This window comes from Brachionichthys hirsutus, unplaced genomic scaffold (genome assembly GCF_040956055.1).
Source record: "Brachionichthys hirsutus isolate HB-005 unplaced genomic scaffold, CSIRO-AGI_Bhir_v1 contig_721, whole genome shotgun sequence".
Classification (NCBI taxonomy): Eukaryota; Metazoa; Chordata; class Actinopteri; order Lophiiformes; family Brachionichthyidae; genus Brachionichthys; species Brachionichthys hirsutus.
The window spans coordinates 28,736-47,173 of NW_027180615.1; the positions used below are offsets into that span (position 1 = coordinate 28,736).

The 18,438-nt window shown below is 44.9% G+C and overlaps 1 protein-coding gene across 1 annotated transcript in view; it reads left to right on the forward strand.

Moving 5' to 3' along the window:
• The window catches only part of LOC137916182 (semaphorin-4C-like), a 36,197-nt gene extending 18,174 nt beyond the window's left edge, over positions 1-18,023 (forward strand). The window contains exons 4-14 of the mRNA XM_068759262.1: positions 1,361-1,459; positions 1,750-1,846; positions 2,378-2,497; positions 4,185-4,336; positions 6,465-6,640; positions 9,076-9,220; positions 10,057-10,270; positions 14,938-15,053; positions 16,444-16,601; positions 16,837-16,922; positions 17,128-18,023. Of these exons, the coding sequence (XP_068615363.1) occupies positions 1,361-1,459; positions 1,750-1,846; positions 2,378-2,497; positions 4,185-4,336; positions 6,465-6,640; positions 9,076-9,220; positions 10,057-10,270; positions 14,938-15,053; positions 16,444-16,601; positions 16,837-16,922; positions 17,128-18,023 (2,259 nt within the window). The remainder of the gene's footprint in view (positions 1-1,360; positions 1,460-1,749; positions 1,847-2,377; positions 2,498-4,184; positions 4,337-6,464; positions 6,641-9,075; positions 9,221-10,056; positions 10,271-14,937; positions 15,054-16,443; positions 16,602-16,836; positions 16,923-17,127) is intronic.
• Positions 18,024-18,438: the final 415 nt, after the last annotated feature.

Sequence of the window (18,438 nt, forward strand, 5' to 3'; positions counted from 1 at the left end):
AATACAGACTGGAATTATTGTTGTCTAACATCCGCTCTGCTTATCAATGAGTTTTTACCTTGTCGTCTTGGTGCATTTGTAAACACAGATTGTGAAGTCGTCCCAATTTTGCACTTTACGCTCAGCAAAAGAGAGAGAGAGAGAGAGAGAGAGAGATGTTGCTCACTGCTAAGGCTGCATAATGTGCATTTGCACAAAGTCTCATTTAATATTTTATAGAAACACTCAGCTTTAGAAAATGGAGCTAAAACTGATCTTATTTTGCACAAGAGTAACTTTGAAAAGGGAATGGGAAACAGTTCGCCTGGGTGCAGTAGTTGCAAAAATACTTCAATTGATATTGACTCCAAAGGAAAACGCTTCTGGAGCTTCATAAACATGTCAGTGTTTTCATATAGTTATTAAAACTTAATGTGTGTTCATAATTCACTCTGAAAATCAGTGGTTTTGGTTCTTAAAATACTGAGTCATGGCCCTTTAATCGGGATAGTTTTGCAGGGGCATTTAGTCATAAAAAAATAAAGCGATTATTATTTTTGCATAATAGTAATGAATACATATGCTTATATATATATATGCCGTAGATAGCAGGGATTGTCTTGCTCTGCAGAAATGCCCATACGGCGTTTGGCCTGCCTCTCCTGATATTTAATGATTCGCCGCATTATGTGATTGTGTAGTCAAGGGGCTTGAATGCGGCCCGTCTGCCAGACAGATCGCCTCCTGATTATCCACGCTGATTGCAGGAGCCGCAACAATGAATTTTAAAGGCATCATTTTTGCTTGTATTACAGCCATGAGATATTATTTTGCTGCTGCAAAAGCAACATCGCTGAATTATTCATCCCTGCAGCATCTGATTCCAATTTCGTTCAGAGAGCTTTTCTTGTTCATTGCAGTTCAGATTAAAGGCCATTCCCCCTAAAACACTGAATATATTATACTGTTAATTACACACATTATTTCAGCACATTGCCTTTTTTTTTGTTATGTTTAAAGGCTGTTTAGATAATGTGGTGTCATGACCGCAGCATCTGTTGAGTAATGTCCTCAGTAGGACACAGAGTACTGGTATATTTGTCTGAAGTACTGGAATGCTGCTGATGTTCAGAGTCTAAAAAGAAGAAAACAAATTGCACCGATTACTTCGGTGGTCATCTGATTTTTACACATTAGAAATAAAATCACTCAGCAAATATGATGTATTGTCAATGTTACTGAGGTGTTTCGGGCAGATGTGGCTTTAATAGAAGTCACATCGAAGCTCTCTCAGAGAACGTGTGCTTTCCGGTAGACGTAACGGTCCAACAGGCTGATAGCGCCTTTAGCCGTATTCTAATTCCTCCTTCCTCCTTCCCAGACCGAGTGCTTCAACTACATCCGATTCCTGCAGAGCTACAACCGCACGCACCTCTACACCTGCGGCACCTACGCGTTCCAGCCCAAGTGCACCTATGTGGTACGTGTGCGCTTGTGCGTCAATATTCGTGAGTGTGCGTGCGCTTCCTGAGCCAGGCGTCTGCTCGAGTTTGTCCGTGTGTGCGTGTGCGTGTGCGTGTGCGTGTGCGTGTGCGTGTGCGTGTGCGTGCGTCTGGACGTACGTGATGAGGCTGGGCAGCGTGGCGAAGGGGCACGTCTCTGGTTCTTGTAATGGACAGACAGCGCTTGCAGCTGTGTCATGTAAGTCGTAATACGCACTGACCAGGAGCCACCCGTGTTCCTCCCGTGTCTTTGTGTGTCTGCTTGCAGAACGCGGACTATTTTGCCCTCAACGCCGCAGCGCTGGAAGATGGCAAGGGTAAATGCCCTTATGACCCTGCCAAGGGACATACTGGCCTGATAGTGGGTGAGTAAGAGTTTGTGTTTGTGGCAAATATGAACTCATACTCGACATTCCAGGATATAAATGTTTGCAAGTACTGTATTTATTCACCTTTTTAAGACATGAGGGGGGAAAACATTTTAAAATGATGCTTTTTCTGAACAGTTGTAACAATAATTTAAGGATCATTTTAAACTGATTGTCCATTAACTTGTCAACACCAAGCGGAAAGTTTGCTTCTTCATATTTGGGCCGTTCGAGTGAACAGCACCAGATTTTTTACAGCTCGAGCCGAAGCATAAAACGTCCGTCATATTTCTGCGGCTGCATTTCCCATCTGTTTTGCAGCCAGACGATTGCACTGAGACTCCAGAAGTCCCATTCAACTTTGCATGCTACATTCACTTCCTCATGAACAGCCCCTCTGGGTCTCCAGGCACCCATTCTCTCCCTCTATTTTGTGTTTCCCAGCTGAGCCACTGACCTTCTCTCATTGTGAGTCTGGAAAATGGCTAAAAATCTCATTAAGCCAAGCCTTGCATTTTGTTGCTGCAGATAAAGAGTTGTACTCCGCGACGCTCAACAACTTCCTGGGTACAGAGCCAGTCATTCTGAGAAACCTGGGCCAGCAGCACTATAGCATGAAGAGCGAATACTTACCTGCCTGGCTCAATGGTAAGGGCAGCTATGAAGGTTGGCAAAGTGCTTTAACGATGCCTTGTTAATAAATGGGACTCTTATGAGAAATTTAATTCAGGACGTTGAATACTATTGAGCTGGTTTTAGTCAGTAAAAGCAGTATTCTGTGCTAATGTGTAAAATGTAACTAATATCTACTTGAGGTTTTATACTTAAGCTTGAATTGCATCACACCAGCATGCTGATAGTTTTCAGTAGGGGTGCAACGGTTCACGCGGATGTATTGAACCGTTAAAGTAGTTTTATTTGAAACATCACCCAAATGGGTCCCTTTTATTTATTTATACAGGTTCTATTGTTTGCATTTAAAAAAAAAAGAAAAGCAGTTTAAGTTTTTTCTGCCTTTTTTGTAACAAAAATTATCTGAACCAAAATTACATTTTAGTGTACCGGTATACCGCTAGTTTTCAGGCATGATAACGTTTAAAGGTTATGTTTACCAGTAAGTAGATAAATGTTTCTTACACTTTAAATATCTGTCTGTGTGTGTGCGTTTATATGTTTTGATTTTGAAACTGCAATTAAAGAAGACACCAACCTCAACACTCCTGTGAAAAGTGCAGTCACCCAGTGTAACTTATAATAGATGAGAGAATAATCGAGTTAAATGTGCTGGGAGGGGTTAACATCTACTAATTGTAGACTTATAACCTGAAATAATAGCCTATTCTAATTTAAGGAAATATCTTTTTATCCTCTCTTGCATGGAGATTTACTCTAAAATATTCTGTCCAAGTTGAAGATTTTTTTTTTCTGAGACACTGACAAATGAAATAAGTATTCAAATAAGAGTTTCATAAAAAGGATAATAAGAACCAGAAACATGCAAAGAACAAGAGAACAAGGAATGAGTTGCAGGAAATGAAGCGCAGGAGTCTGCCACAGCGAAGGATCATTATCTATTTGGGGGGAGCAAATGAGGAAAGGAGTGAGTCACTTGGAAAGGAATTAAAGAGAGAGCAAAAAGAGGATGAAGACAGCAAGAAAATGGGTGATGAAAGAGTAGCCATTAGGAGTGGTGATGAAAAGATAGAGGCAGCGGTGAAGGAAATGGAGAATGGAGGAAGGGGAAGGAGGAACATACAGATGAGATCTGGACCCATGTGTCCGTTTATTATTCATAGTGACACAGAGCTTTTATTAAAAGATAGCGTAAGACCACTGAAGCCCGCCTCACCTTAATTTAAGCAGCTTCCGCCAGCTTATTAATGTTCGATTGGATAGTTTTTGTGAATTACGGCTTAAAATTGTGCTTTGGAGGTTTTCCCAGACACAAAAAAAAATCTGTCCTCCCAAACATTGTATCCTTGTGATTTATTAAAAGTGCTGTTGCATAAAAGCATTTAAATTTTAATCCAGCCAGCACCCCGAGTCAAATAATGCCTCTACTTCTGTCAAAAAAAAATACCATTCACAACATAATGAGGACTGGATATGGAGAGAATGTGAGCAAAACGGGAGGATGGGAGGAAGTGAGAAACACAAAATGGACTGCTAATAGGGAGCGCTGGAGAGACAGAGAGCGAGAAGTGGCTGAGAGATAAGACGGAAGGGTGATGAGAAAAAAGGGTGAGGTGAGAACAGGCAGGAGGTGTGTGTGTGTGTGTGTGTGTGTGTGTGTGAACACGCTCTCTCATGCTACTCCTCTTTGTTGTGCACATAGAACCTGACTTTGTGGGTTCAGCCTTGGTGAGGGAGAGCGGCGGCAGCAAAGAGGGCGACGATGACAAGATCTACTTCTTCTTCAGCGAGCGAGCGCTGGAGCTGGACTGTGACACTGAGCTCACGGTCGCCAGGGTGGCCCGCGTCTGCAAGGTGATTCTAAAGCCCACGCACAGAGATGGAGAACACATTCATTTGGTCCCCCCCCCCCAAAAAAAAGACACTTTCTTTTCACTGGCTCTGGTGATTGTGTGGATCTTTATAAAGGACACAACTGAGGGAACTCATTCGAGCACTAATCAAACTGTAAAGTGGCTGTAAGGGCGTGCAGGGACAGCTTTGTAAACCAAAAAAAAAAACATGTTTTGACTGTAAAATCGCAGTTTCGTGCAAGCCTGGCTTTGTTATCGGCTGCATCCTGTTTGCTCCAGCTGCTTGGGAGCATTTACCGTTACACTCGTCGAAAACAGTTTTTGTACTTCCAGGCTTCGAAGCGAGAAGGTGGCAACAAGTAAGCTGGTTGCAGCTATGTTTCAGATGCAGCATCACGCTGCTCACAATGGCCACGCATTACTTACAAAGCAAAGTGGACAGAATGACACTTTCATTTGATGTCCAACAACTCTTTTCGGTTCTAAATTGGACTTTCTTGTAAGGGGAATTCAAAATCGCGAACACGGGGAGTCATGCTGCTGACTTAAACGTAGACAAACAGAGACCTCGGAAGATTAGAATCACATTCATTTCTTTTATCTCACAGTCTCTGGTGTTAAATCTTGATTAAAGTGCAACTGTAAAACAGACACCTTTAAAGTCTAAAATGCATTATTTCTATTAGCAGAATAAAGAAAATGCTCCTATGCTGCTTTAATGTGACGGCTTAGAGCCGATATATTAAACACTAACAATGTGTTATATGAAGTAAATTACATTGACATCGAGCCATTTTGTAATGAATGCATTCATTTGTTTAATAAAGGGCCTTGTTAGTGTAATTGATTGGCTTTGATATACTGCAGTGATTAAGGCCAGACATGAGAGGTGCTTGTTGTTGTCAAGAGTCTCTGCACTGCAGTTCTTTTCATTATGTACAATTTCAGTGATATAATGCGACCAAGACTTAGTGTTATTATTCTCCCGGTTGCAAAGTTGCACGATATGAGCAGAGATGTGAGCTGAAAAGCAGAGACAGATTGTGAACACGCTGAGGAGATGTGTGCCAATAACTGGGGGGTATATCATGCGCTGTTTTATGAAAGTGCACTTTAAAAGTCTGCACTGTGATGAACAATACAGCTCTATGAAGGAAATTGGAAGCAGATGCTTACACGTGATGTGTGCCAGAGCAGTGGATAATTAAGGTGATGCTGCTGAAAGCTGTATTGCAGGAGAAGCTCAACGTCTGTTTAATGAGCATTTGCATTTTTTAAATGGCTTTTTTCTTTTTTTCTTTTTTGCACAGCTTTTGTAATCGCTGAGGATAATAGGAGTGAGAGGTGTACAGACGCGCTTCTTCCGAAGCATATGGCATAAAGAAATTGCTCGTCAATACATCTGCAATGTTTATTTTCATTATTATCATCATCTTTATCATGGATGTCACCGACGCCGTTGGACATTTCCGCGTCTAAATGCGCCTTTACTGCAATAGTTCAGTCACACGGAGCAAAAACCATGAATGTATCTGGAGCCCCCCGTGAGGTGGAGGCAAGGCCATTAAAGTGCAACGTAAGCCGCAGCAGGCGCGTAACAGTGCATGAAGGTGAGCAGAGACGAGTAGAGGTTCGCTGCCGTCTTCACGCCGGCTGCACCTCACTCAGAGAGATCAGAGTGGCGTTCCGTCTGTAGGTAGCGCCGACAGTAATGTGTGTACAAGGATCATAACGGGTTTCTAAACTGCTGCCGTGTGACATAATACTACTCACTGGGTTCAGACTGAGGGATGAAGTGAAACCAGTCTGCAAGGATCAAAGGCTACACGCAGTTCACACACCTTAAAGTAGCAATAAGCTCCAATGCAACATGAGCTGATATTATTACCGACACGCGTATCATAGCACACAGTAAGCCTTGAAGCCTTGATTTTGTCGTTTGTTCAGCTGCATTGCTTATTTTTGCATTTATTCTATTTTTTTATTGATATTTTTCATTTAAATTCTGTCTGATTTTCATCATTTTAAGCATGTTTACCACCTCGGTCAACTGTTTGTTGGTAACAAATGTGCTGTGACTTGACATGTTGCTCTCTCTCTTTCTCTCTCTCTCTCTCTCTCTCTCTCAGGGGGATCTGGGTGGTACTAGGACCCTCCAGAAGAAGTGGACCACCTTCCAAAAGGCCCGACTGGAGTGCTCCCTCCCTGAGCGCCACGTCTCCTTCAACAACCTGAGGGCCGTCTTCACTCTGCAGGGCCAGGATTGGCGGGGAACCACCTTCTACGGCATCTTCCACGCCCAGTGGTGAGTCCTCGCCAGCATTGTCGTGCAGCTCAGTTTCAGTACATCGCAGATAAATGTGAGTTAATTATGCCGTCTGTGGTCTGGGTGAGACTCGATATCACTCCGACGCTCCACTTTTTATTAAAACCGTGAGTCAGCCGGTCACTCTGATATACCGGCTCTAATTATGCACTCCGTGTAATGATGTGTTCACTTAGAAATAACAACCTTTTGCTTGCTGTGTTGTGAGTTTGTTTGAATATGTCTTATTTATTTTATCGGTGGTTTTAGGTCGCCTTGTTTTACCTGATTCTGCTGAGGCTAATTTCATCTTGGTTACATTTACATTTAATTCTTAACAAACTAAGGCATAAAAATTGACACCAACTTAAAATGTGGCAGTCAATTCAATAAGAGCACCTCGAGGGTGTTTAAAATACTAACGTGGTTGTGATAAGTGACTCTTGTGACTCTTTAATCACAGATGAATGAATGAAGGAATTTTATTTCGGTTCACATTCCAATGAAACAAAGACAAAGGACAATATTTCAAAGGCTTTTTAGCACAGATTAACTGATTGAAGCAACCATTTGGAACGGACCCCTTTGCTTAAAATAATGTCCTAAAAGCTTTTTTTCCTCAAAAATGTGTACCCCACATTGTGTTTAGCAGGATTACGGAAAAAAGTCTGGATGGATCTTGATGACAAAAAATCTGAAGATGGGTCTTGGTCTAATTTAGATCCAATTTTGAGAGAAATCCGGATGCCTGTCTGGATACCAAAAAAATCTGGATGGATGCAATAAGGGAGCCTTTAAAAAAATGCATTCAATTCACTCAAGTTTTGGAACCCAAGTTTCCCCGCCCCTGGTATAGAGCAATAAGTAAGTATGTGCATAAGGCTAATATAATTTATTTAACAAGGTGAAATCATCATTGAGATCGAAAGTATCTTTTCCATTAGTGATCTGGTCAGGATAGTGAGTAAGCAGACCCCACGGTCAAACATCATACACGAGAAATGAATAAATGCAGTGCAAGGAATCAAGGAATAGTGAAATTTTAAAAGCAATCACATTGACCAATGGTCCTATTTTTTTATCCTTTATAGACCTAAATTCCTCCAGAGTAATGTTGAGTTCTGACAGCTTCAGGCCCTCTGGTTAATTATCATTAGGGAAGGATCAGCGGCCCTGACCCTAAGAGGAGAGAGGGCAGAAGGTCTTCTCTGTGAGTGAAGTCACAGGCACCGGTATTTCGTGTTCTTCAGTGAGATATCATATCACAAAGTGAACCCGTTTTAAAAACTTCCAGCTTTACTTTCTTCATTCAGAACCCCCAACGCCTCTGGAGGAGGGAGAAGGCCTAATCCTCTCTCTGTGTGACTCGCTGGGAATTCCTCAAAAGCCCCTTTGTGTTTCCTCGATGGAGATAACATTAAGATAATTGGACATTATGCAAATGATGATTCAGAATGCAAGGCCTAATATCCCTGAACGGACGAGCTGTTTAACTGGCTAAGACATCAGCGCTGTCCTTTGGCTTTAACGTTCACCTTATGGAACCAGTGCTGCATGCTAACATGGGAACGCGCTCAGTTATTGGACATAGACGCTTCTTTCCTTTTGCACCTTTTATCAATCGAAAATTTTAGCACATTCAATTTAAGACGGAATTTGCAAGAAATTGCAATGAGACCACTCATTTGGGACTTTGCTACTTCCTTGCGCCTCCTGCTAACGAACCAACCCTGGACTTTCATTTTCATTCATTAGGGTGAAATGTTTGATTTGTTTATGACTCTTTGTCTCTGTCTGAAAATGTTGATTGGTTGGTTGATCTAAAAAAAAAAAAGATGTTTTTATTCCAGTCAATGTGAGATGAGTGATATAAAGTGTGATTTTAACGGGTCAATACCAATTTCAGTCCCAGTATGGTGTCTGAAATGGAATTGGAAAATCCCACATCACCGCTGGTCGCATCAAATGAACTGATTGATTCCAGCAGCCTATCAAGGAAGGAATTACGTGATTTCATTTCAAGAGCAGAGATGTGTCATGTAATCATATCAGCGCCCTCAGAAAGGGATGGTTTATGTAGAGTAAATATTTACTCTCAATATTTACTTCACTGTGAATGCACTGATGATAATGTTTGCATGCACATTTACTGTCCATGTTACGTTTTGTGTTGGATGGATGGATGGAGGGGGAGAGCGAGAGCTCACAGAGACCATTCATTCACAAAGTTGGAACGTTGGAACTTTTATGAATTGCCATATTTCCCCATATTCTGTTTTGTAAATTTCATATTCGTATATTTCGTTTTGATTTTATTACTGTCAGACCAATCTAATCAAGGAGACACATTTCCCTAAAGTGGATGGCAGGACATTTCATCTCCTGATGTTTGCTGCGACGCATCGCTAATCCACTGTCGTGCCACTATGTTTCAGGGGGGACGTGGATGTGTCGGCGGTGTGCCAGTACCAGATTGGTGATGTGAAGAAGGTGTTTGAAGGATCCTACAAAGAGTACAGGGAAGCATCCCAAAGGTGGGGACGCTACACCGGTGCTTTGCCTGTCCCGCGGCCTGGATCGGTAAGACGCTCGGAGCCACAAACTGTCAAGCATTTATTACTGTAAAATGCAGGGGGGGGGGTTGTGTTCACTGTTTTTGGTCAGCTACTCCAAAACGCTTGCAGATATGATTGGGAAAAGGAGGGACCGTGACAGAGGGAGAGAGGAAATTATTATTATTTTGTGTACTGTCGCTAGGGAAGTTGAGAAGTTTAACAACGCTCAAGAAACAAAGTACAGTAATACCTCGACATGCGAGCATTCCGAGATACGAGCCACCCTGCAAGCAATATTTTGCATTGAGATGCGAGCGTAAATTTAAGACACGCATGCTTTGCAGCGCTGCGAGTGCGCTTCACTGCTTTCAAAGCCTTTCCAAAGGTATAACGACTATTATGTCTAAGTTTATGTAAGTGTAAGTCTAATGTAAATCTAATTGTTGGCATTGGTTTGGTTGTTTTTTGACGGCTTAAATTGTTTTCAGTTATTTTATATGGAAAAAATTGTATTTGACAAACGAGCGATTTGAGTCACGAGCTCGGTCCAGAAACGAATTATACTCGTATGTCAAGGTATTACTGCGCTAAAAATGAAATGATTGAGGATGAAATGAAAGGCAGCAGAGGAGAGGCTGTGATGACAGGCGGAAGCAAGAGTGAGAGTGAAAGGGGGGGGGGGGGGCAGAGAGGATGGGAGTGTAGTCATCTAAAGACCACCTTACCATGCCTATGCCAGCTGAAGCTAAGTAGCTTCCTCCCCACCCTTCTCCCTCTTGGCCCTTTCATACTTCCCTTCATCCTCTCCTTCATTTCTTTCCTCTTCCACCCGGTTCCCTCCATTCTCTCTCTGTGCTGCAGTGTATAACCAACTCAGACAGAGCCAGCGGCTACAACAGCTCTTTGCAGCTACCCGATGCCACGCTCAACTTTGCCAAGAAGCACCCGCTGATGGAGGACAAAGCCCTGGCTCGGCCCCTGCTGCTCACCAAAGGGGTCAACTTCACCAGGCTGGCCGTGGATCGGGTCAGCGCCCTGGACCAGAGAGCGTACAACATGCTCTTCATTGGCACAGGTACAAGTTGTCCCTCAAAAATACTGCTTTTCATATTTTCAGTGGACAATTTACAAAGAGAGATTTAAATATTGAGTAGAAATTGACTGACTGGCTAAACAAACGACAGGAAATAACTCGGGACTCGCGCTCAGTCAGGAAACAAATGAGATTTCAGAACGCTGTCCTGGCCGGGCAGAAATAATAAATAGGGATACAAACACAAAAATACGACCCGGAGGAATATCAAAACTCAACCGGCAACCGACAGACGGCTGTGGCCAACGCAGAAGAGAAACGCGGAGAGAAAGCACGGCACGAGGAAACAGCAGAAATAGTCTGACAGGAAGCGGACGCTGAAAGGGCTGGTGGCGATTGGGTTATGCCTCAGGTGCGTCTAGCGTGGCCGCAGCCAATCCGTGAGTTGCAGCGCCAGGTCCTGAAGGAAAATAGGAAACAGGTGTGAGAATGGATGACAAGGTAAACAGGCAGTAAACAGATAACCCTCACAAAAGAGTCTCTGGTATTTAGATTATTCGGGCCAGTTGTAAGTTAAGTATTTATTCACTCAGTCTGTGTGTCACTCAGTTACCCTCTTTGTAGCTATGCTGGCAATAATTAGCAATCCCAGTTGTTAGCATCATGGCATTGATGCACGGTCCTCTGTGAACTTCAACATTCGGTTTTGTAACATTTGTCCGGTGCAAGATCTGAGTCTGGTTGTTGTGCCGCAGGACGACTGGTGGAGCCAGTTCATTCCACTCAGTTCAGCTATTTCATTTTTCTGCTGCATGGAGCATTACTTTATTCTCACAGACATCTCTCGACTCTCTTCTTCTCTTGAGAATGCTCTCAATTTGCATCTCTCCAACTCCAAAATGCTGTGCCAGACCTCGAGTCCCGGTGCCTCCCGTCTCGTGCGTATGAAGCGCATCGATCTTCTCAGTCAGTGTCAATGGCCTCCTCGACACCGTTGCCATCATGTCCCATGAAATACGAGGTTTTGTTCAAAAAACAAATTGTATTGCAAGCTGGACAGTAAGACGTCTTGCTTGTATCAATGTCTCTGGGCATTGTTGCCGTTGAAAGGGTGAAACTGGGAAAGACAACGGTCCTTGTGAGCAGGGAGTTGCTTTATGGAGGCGGTCACTATACCAGGTGGGCCTGTGCTCACACGTAGGGTAAGACACTAAAACCCAGCTTGAAGATGTTTGGCATAGGAGTGGAGCTACGGACAAAGTTGAGTCATTTTTAAGAAAAGTAGATTTTATTTGAAGATGATTTGATTCAGGCTACTCGGTCAGCGTCTCCTCGTTGTGCTCGCCGACTTCCTGCCCTGCACAGATACAATAGTCAGATCAGCAGACACACCGTGTGTGTGTGTGTGTGTCTCTGCTTACATAGTTGTGGCTAGATGCCCACTCCAGGTGCTGTTTTCTGTGCAGCTCTTTCTCTATTTGGGCTTCTTGGTGATATCTTTCCCGCACCTCCTCTGGCAGAGACTTCCACTGTGGACAGACAGCAACACACTGTCAGTCCTAACGCAACCACACACTGACAAGCTGTCTGATGCAGACGTGAGCAGAAACACATGAGCAAACACTAATGATGCTCCCCACACGATAAAGGTTTGTTAATGCTTAGAAATGCAGATAAATGCAGGCGGACCCTCCTGTCTGTACTCAACCTTCATTTTAAAGTTTTTGGCCATTGGTTTGAAAGTATATGGATTCTCCAGACTAAAGTATCAGCTTTTGTGTAGCTCATGAAATAAAATGCAGAAAAATCACCATCATTTAGAAATGAGATGGCATCAAACATCCAGAACTAAAACTCTTGTTACCTTCTTTCCCAGAAACGCATTCACAGCACCGCTCCCTAAGGGCAGGAGGTTGGGGTCAACATACGGCCTTTGCTCCTTCAAGAACAACATAAACGCATTTCCGGTTTCTTTATGTATATGTTGTCCTTATTCCTGTTATAACACCTGAAACACATTAGAGAGCTCAGGTTAACACGGAAACACAGAGAGAAGCAGAAAGAAACGCAACATGTGTCCAATCTCAGCTGGTCTGTTCTGTACTGGACATTATCATCCATAAGTGATTAGAATCATGATTCATACAAGGTGTTTGCAGAGAATAACACGCATGAAATCCAGCAAACGGATAGAAGATTGTGTTTTAATCCCGGGTCTGAATTAAAAAATATAAAAGGTTTTCTCAGAATGAAACGGTCCAGAGCAAAATGACCTTTTTGGCTGGCGTCTGGAGGATTTATTTGGAGGAGCAACAGGGTCGGGAAAACCTGTGGGAAATTGTATACTGGTGCTCCATCTCTTCACAAAGAAAAGATACACGTTAGATCAGAGAAACAAACGTTCTGTTCAGCAACATTCACGTGAGTGTTCCTTACAGCATGCCGATATATTCCGTGCCCTTGAACCTCTCTTTGATCCACACCATTGGGACGACTGAAATCTGGGGGGGGGGACTAAAGTACTTGGCGGAGGTCTGAATTCTCAAAGTGCTTTTCTAGTTTGTAATATGATATTCTTGATGCAGCAATTACAGTACATCCTAGTGGTGCAGTCTTTCTGCATTTCCCCCTGCTGTGAGTGTGTGTGTGTGTGTGTGTGTGTGTGTGTGCATTTCATACATTATTTGTAGGACGACATGAGAGCTTGCAGGCCGTGGCAGCAGGCGGGGACAGTTGCTGGCATTCGGTGTGATGGCACGAAACATCGAGCCATCTGGCCGGAGTTCAGCTGGGTTTCAATTAAGCATTTAATTTGCATGCTGAGATCCGTCTTCACGCATCAAAGGAAGCGTCTACATATGCGGGACTTAATTAATAGCTCAGTCAGTAGCCACCGGGAACACATGCAGGTGTCTGAAGTCAGCCTGCCTTCCCACAGCCTTAATCCTGACTCACAGAGATCGGACAGTGGATTCCAAGGAACTGGAATTTGAATGCAGCTCATCTCATGAATGAAGAGATACAAAACTACTTACCATTCATGTCACTGCTGCAGCAGAGTGACTGTGGCAGGCGACGGTGGGACAACAACAGAGTCAGATTGGCTTCTGTGCTGGCGACCAGGGACGCCAGGCCGGACACGTGCATGGGACACACCAAAGCGCGCATGGTTACACACGAGCAACACAAACCGATAGACACGCTCGCACACCCCGAGCCAAGCGCAGTCATCCCCTCTTGTCGTGCTTCACAGCACAAACTCAACGGGGCCCTTGGCAGACGCGTGCTCGTAGTGCCAATTGGGCTGCAGGCTTGATTAGCTATTAGCTGCAGCATAGCGACAGCTGATGTGAAAAGAGAGAGGGAGCGCTTGTCTAGAGGAGAGTGTGATGATATGCCTACTGTGTGTGTGTGTGTGTGTGTGTGTGTGTGTGTGCTTCCTCTAAATCCTCCTGTTGGCTACTGGTTTAACTTTTCACATTATCTGTGTCAGACACTTGATCAAGAGGGCCACACATGAAAAGCACCGCTCAGCGTGGAGTACTACTCTGTACATAGACACACACACACACACACAAGCTGTGCATGAATCTCCTTCCATCCCGGCAGATCTAAAATCATCCACAATGTCCTACATGAAAGGAGCGCAGGATCTCTTCTTCCTCCACCTTCAGTTCCCCACACACACACACTACTTGGAATTTTTTTTTTAAATATTGCTGATAATGTCACTCCAAAGTCTTGAAAGGACGATGTCGGCATCTGTGCCCTTTTAAAGCCACATTGAGGTAGAATAACGTCTTGCTGGCCTGTATGCAGCTCAGTAATCCATGTTGTGTCCTGCCAGGACATGTTTTCTTTTTCTTTTTCTTTTTGGGGCAATAAAAGTTTAGTGTAGCTGCTATTCACATTTCAAAATATGAAGTGGATGGAAGTTGCAGTAGCGACTGTATGTATGGATTCTTCAGTGCTCCAGTTCTGTGGTTTTGCTATTCATGATCATTTTATAACCGGTTCCTGCCATTGTGTCAGCATTTTGCTGCTGATGTGGATCCACTCTTGATGCTGCTGTTTTGTGGTGGCTATTTCTGTTCCTATGTTTTTATCTTAGTTTATTTTTATTGCATGCCCCATGCCCCCCAGTGCTGTACTTATGCATTTTATTAATTGTCGTTATTTTTACGTTTCATGTTGCACGATTGCGGCGAGAAAAATTCCTAGTTTGTGAATCCTTTCACTAACGACGGCAATAAATCTATTCGGATTCGGATCTGGAGTCTTTGGCACAACTCAAGTGAAGCACCTTATATATTATGAATGTCATAATATGCATTGTTCCTGCTGTGGTCAGTCAAAGTTTAGCATTGAACTGTATAATCAGCAGCAACTGAAGTTGTCGTTGCTACATGTATGTTTTATTATTTTAAAAAGCAAATTGGACTGTGTCGTACAATTCTATTCCATCAAAAGTGCCTTATATTTAGATAAAATACTCTGAATTTCTCGGTGTGTGTTGAATTACTACTCAGCAATACTTATATTTATGAGCTGGGATTATTACCTATCTTCTTTTTGGGACTCAGTTTGAGTGGCATAGCTGTTATGTTCTCACACCTCCATGAATAAACACACAAATACTAGAACGTTTGGTTGAAAAAGTGGGGAAGTGAGCTGAATCCTTTCCCTCTTCCACTTCATGTGTACTACAGAAGAAGGCTGGTTGCAAAGGGTGCTGATTCTGGGCTCCGAGACCCACGTGATAGAGGAGATCCAACTGTTTGAGACGGCCCAGCCAGTGGACAGCCTGACCATCTCCCACTCCAAGGTAAGGGGGAAAAGGACGCTGTTCTCACTAAATTAAATTAAATTTTTCAGACAATATTGAACAGGGAATTGAATTCCCAGCATGGGAAAGCATTTTTGTTTTGTTTTTCTCCTGAGGAATTTGAAAAAAAATGTGGTGTCGTCAGAGTTACCTTGAATTGGGCTTGGCATGGTTAACAAAAAACGCTGCATTTCTAATTAGGGGCATGGCGTTTAAATGTATTTTTTATTTTTACCACAGTGAAAAGGTTTGATTCAAACTTCACATAGGTTGGGACCGTTCTCAGATCTCCATTGCTGTATTTTCAGGTTTAGAAACTGTTGGATCCCGTTTCCAATTCTAATATCCAGAAAGTGTAGCGGGAAAGGAGTAGAAGTTATTATTATTATTGTACCGCTGTCAGACTTACAATCTCCATTTAGTTCTAAGACTATTATAATAAGACAAAAGGTACATCCGCCTGTTGACATTTCTGTTGATTCATATCTGCCTTGATGCATTTCAGTTTAGAACATGTTAAGAGACCAGACATTTTAATAAAAAAAAGTAGTTTGAGTTGGGAATTCCAGCTGCTTCCTCTCAGCCTTGTGTGTATTTTCATCACGGACTCCTGGCTATGTGTTGTCTTTGTTTTTGAGAGATGAGGAAATGTAATGGTCTTTTGGGGGGGGGGGGGACATTTTTCAAAGTTTCCTTGTTGTTTGGTTAATCTTCCTCGTCTAGTATAGAGTTCTGTACTTCATCTGATCGTATCCCTCCAAAGTGTGGTTTCGGGTTCCATTAGCTTGCTTCACTGTTGCATCACTTGTTCTTTGTTATTCAGCGTGAAGGGGGGGGGGGGGGGGGGGGGGTTCCGTCTTCCACTGAGTCCTTTCAGTCAGGCACTTATAATCTACAGACGGCGAGCGCAGTGCCGCCGGGCTGGTGCGTCTTTTTTATTTTTTTCAACACTGCTCTTTGTTGCCTCATGAAGCCAACGCCCTCTCCAGAATAAGCGTGACTAGAGTCCGTCACTGCCGCGTGGATTTGAACCTCTGCTCCCGCTGTTGACACCGGCGCCCCTGTCCTGTCAGCGGAGCCCCGTGTGTTGACCCCGGCTGTGTCCCCGTGGCTTCTGAATGGCATGTCTCCCGATCACTGCCGTTTTGACAGGTCACTCCCAGCCTGCTGCTTATCTCATTAATGCTGGCTGAGCCACGACCAGACATTTTATGACGGCACATCCCAGATTGGATTGGACGAGGGGTCGGGGGGGGGGGGTAAATGTTATTGTAATCGAGAGTGATTCTCCCATTATCTACGCTAACCTCTAACTGAGTCCCTCTGTCCCTCTGCTTTCTGTCTCCGGATGACGGCTGGACCTGTTCTTTGTCTTCCTGCGCCGCTGTAGAAGTACGTTTACATCGGCTCTCGTTCGGAGGTTCTCCAGCTGCCTCTGGCCAACTGCAGCCGCTATCAGTCCCAGCCAGACTGCCTGCTTGCCCGGGACCCATACTGCGCGTGGGACAGCGAGGGCCGGGCGTGCGTCCGCATCGACCTCCACCGCGGGTAAGACTAGAACATGTATTTACCCATGCATTAATTCATTTTGGTAGATGGAGGCAGCTCCATGTACTGTAGATGAGTGAAGTCAAAGGTTTTATAAACTGTTTTGTAAGCTTTACGTGCTGTGAGAAAAAAACAAACAACCAAACAAACCATGTATTCACGATAAGAGTTGTTTGCATATGGGATGAGAAACAAATATTGAGCTGCTGCTCCGCCGTCTGCATTTCTTCCCCAGGTCCACCTCCTCCCTGTCGCAGGACCTCATGCTGGAAAGGTTCAGCCGGGGAAAGTTCGATAAGCCCATCTCCATCCCGAGCCCTGGTGAGCATGGAGGGACACCACAGCAGTGGCCCCCTCGTGGGAGAAAGTCAAGTGAAGGGAGCGTGGTTTGCAGCCAAACTAGTTGAAAACATTTGGAGTGAATGAAGTCGGGAGCTGGCAGATTTAGAATAAGAATTCTAATTATTATGGATGATTCCCTAACTCGCTCTTATTTCTCCTCCACCCTGCGTCTGCCCCTCTGCAGAACACTCGCGTCTCAGGAACATCACGGTGGTGGTGGGCTCTGACATGGTATTGCCTTGCCAGTTGGTGTCCAACCTGGCTCGATCATGCTGGCTTCTCAATGACCGTGAGCTCCAGCTCGGCGACCCGGCGGCAGGAGGCGCTCGCTTTGACCGGACCCTCAAGGCACTCGTCGTCCCTGAAGCGGGCCCGATGCAAGCGGGACGATATATCTGTTACTCCGAGGAGCAAGGGGTGAAGTTTCAGACCGAGCGATACCAGGTGGCTGTAGTGGCCAGCGCTCCGGTCTTCATGGAGGCGCGGGCTCCAGACAGCAGCATGGGGCTCTTCTGGGTGTTGGTCATCACTCTTGGAGCAGCATGCCTGCTGCTCCTTGTTGCAGCGCTGTATCTTCGCAGGAGGCTGAAGCTGGCTTTGGGCAAAGGAGTGGACATGAAGCCTCTTGAGAGCACCCTGGTCTACCCCATTACCCTGCCCAAGGAGCCACCCACCTTCGTGCCCAGCAAGATGCCCAGCGACGAGGACCGCTTCTGGGAGACCGGCGCAAACTACTACTACTCTGACGGCTCACTGAAGATCGTTCCCGGCCACGCCCTGGGGCCCAGCAGTGTCAGCAGCACGGCGTCGCCCAGCGCCATTCCCGGCCAGCCCATCCACTCCCCCAGCCGTCTCAGTCTCACTAACATCCGCGGCTCCGGTAGCAACGGCTACATCCGCCTTAATCTGAGCACAGCCGGGGAGGAGAGGGCTAGCGGCGCTGGCGCTGGGGGTGGCGGGCTCGGAGGCCTCGGCATGGGCGGGAACGACTACTCCAGCCCCTTCAAGGAAGAGCTGAGGCGCACCTTGCAGCAGAGGAGCGTGCTGCCTGATGCCAACCCCGAGGAGTCGTCTGTCTAGGCCCGTCCTCCTCCGTCTCCATTTATCCTGAGTTGGAAAAACAAAACAACCAACCTACCTCCCTCCTTTTAAGGATGCCTGCTCTCACTCTCTCCCCATGGTCTCTCTCTCTCTCTCACTCTGCCAATGCCTGCTTGGCTCACTGGAGACATCGATAGCACACAGCATGTTAAATATACACACTCGTCAACCGTGTTTTGCCAAAAATGCAGCCGTGTTACTATTGTGTTTTGGGCAACATGCACTCATGATTGTGGCGGTTTCTTCTTCCACTGTGCAATTTGCCACAGGTGTATATTGTGTATGTAAAAGGCTGGACGCAGAGGAAACCTCAGAATGCAAAGCGAATGGCTCGTAGCCGCTGGGCTGGAACAAGGCGGCGGGCGAGGGAAGCAGCTGAGCATCGGCATGAACC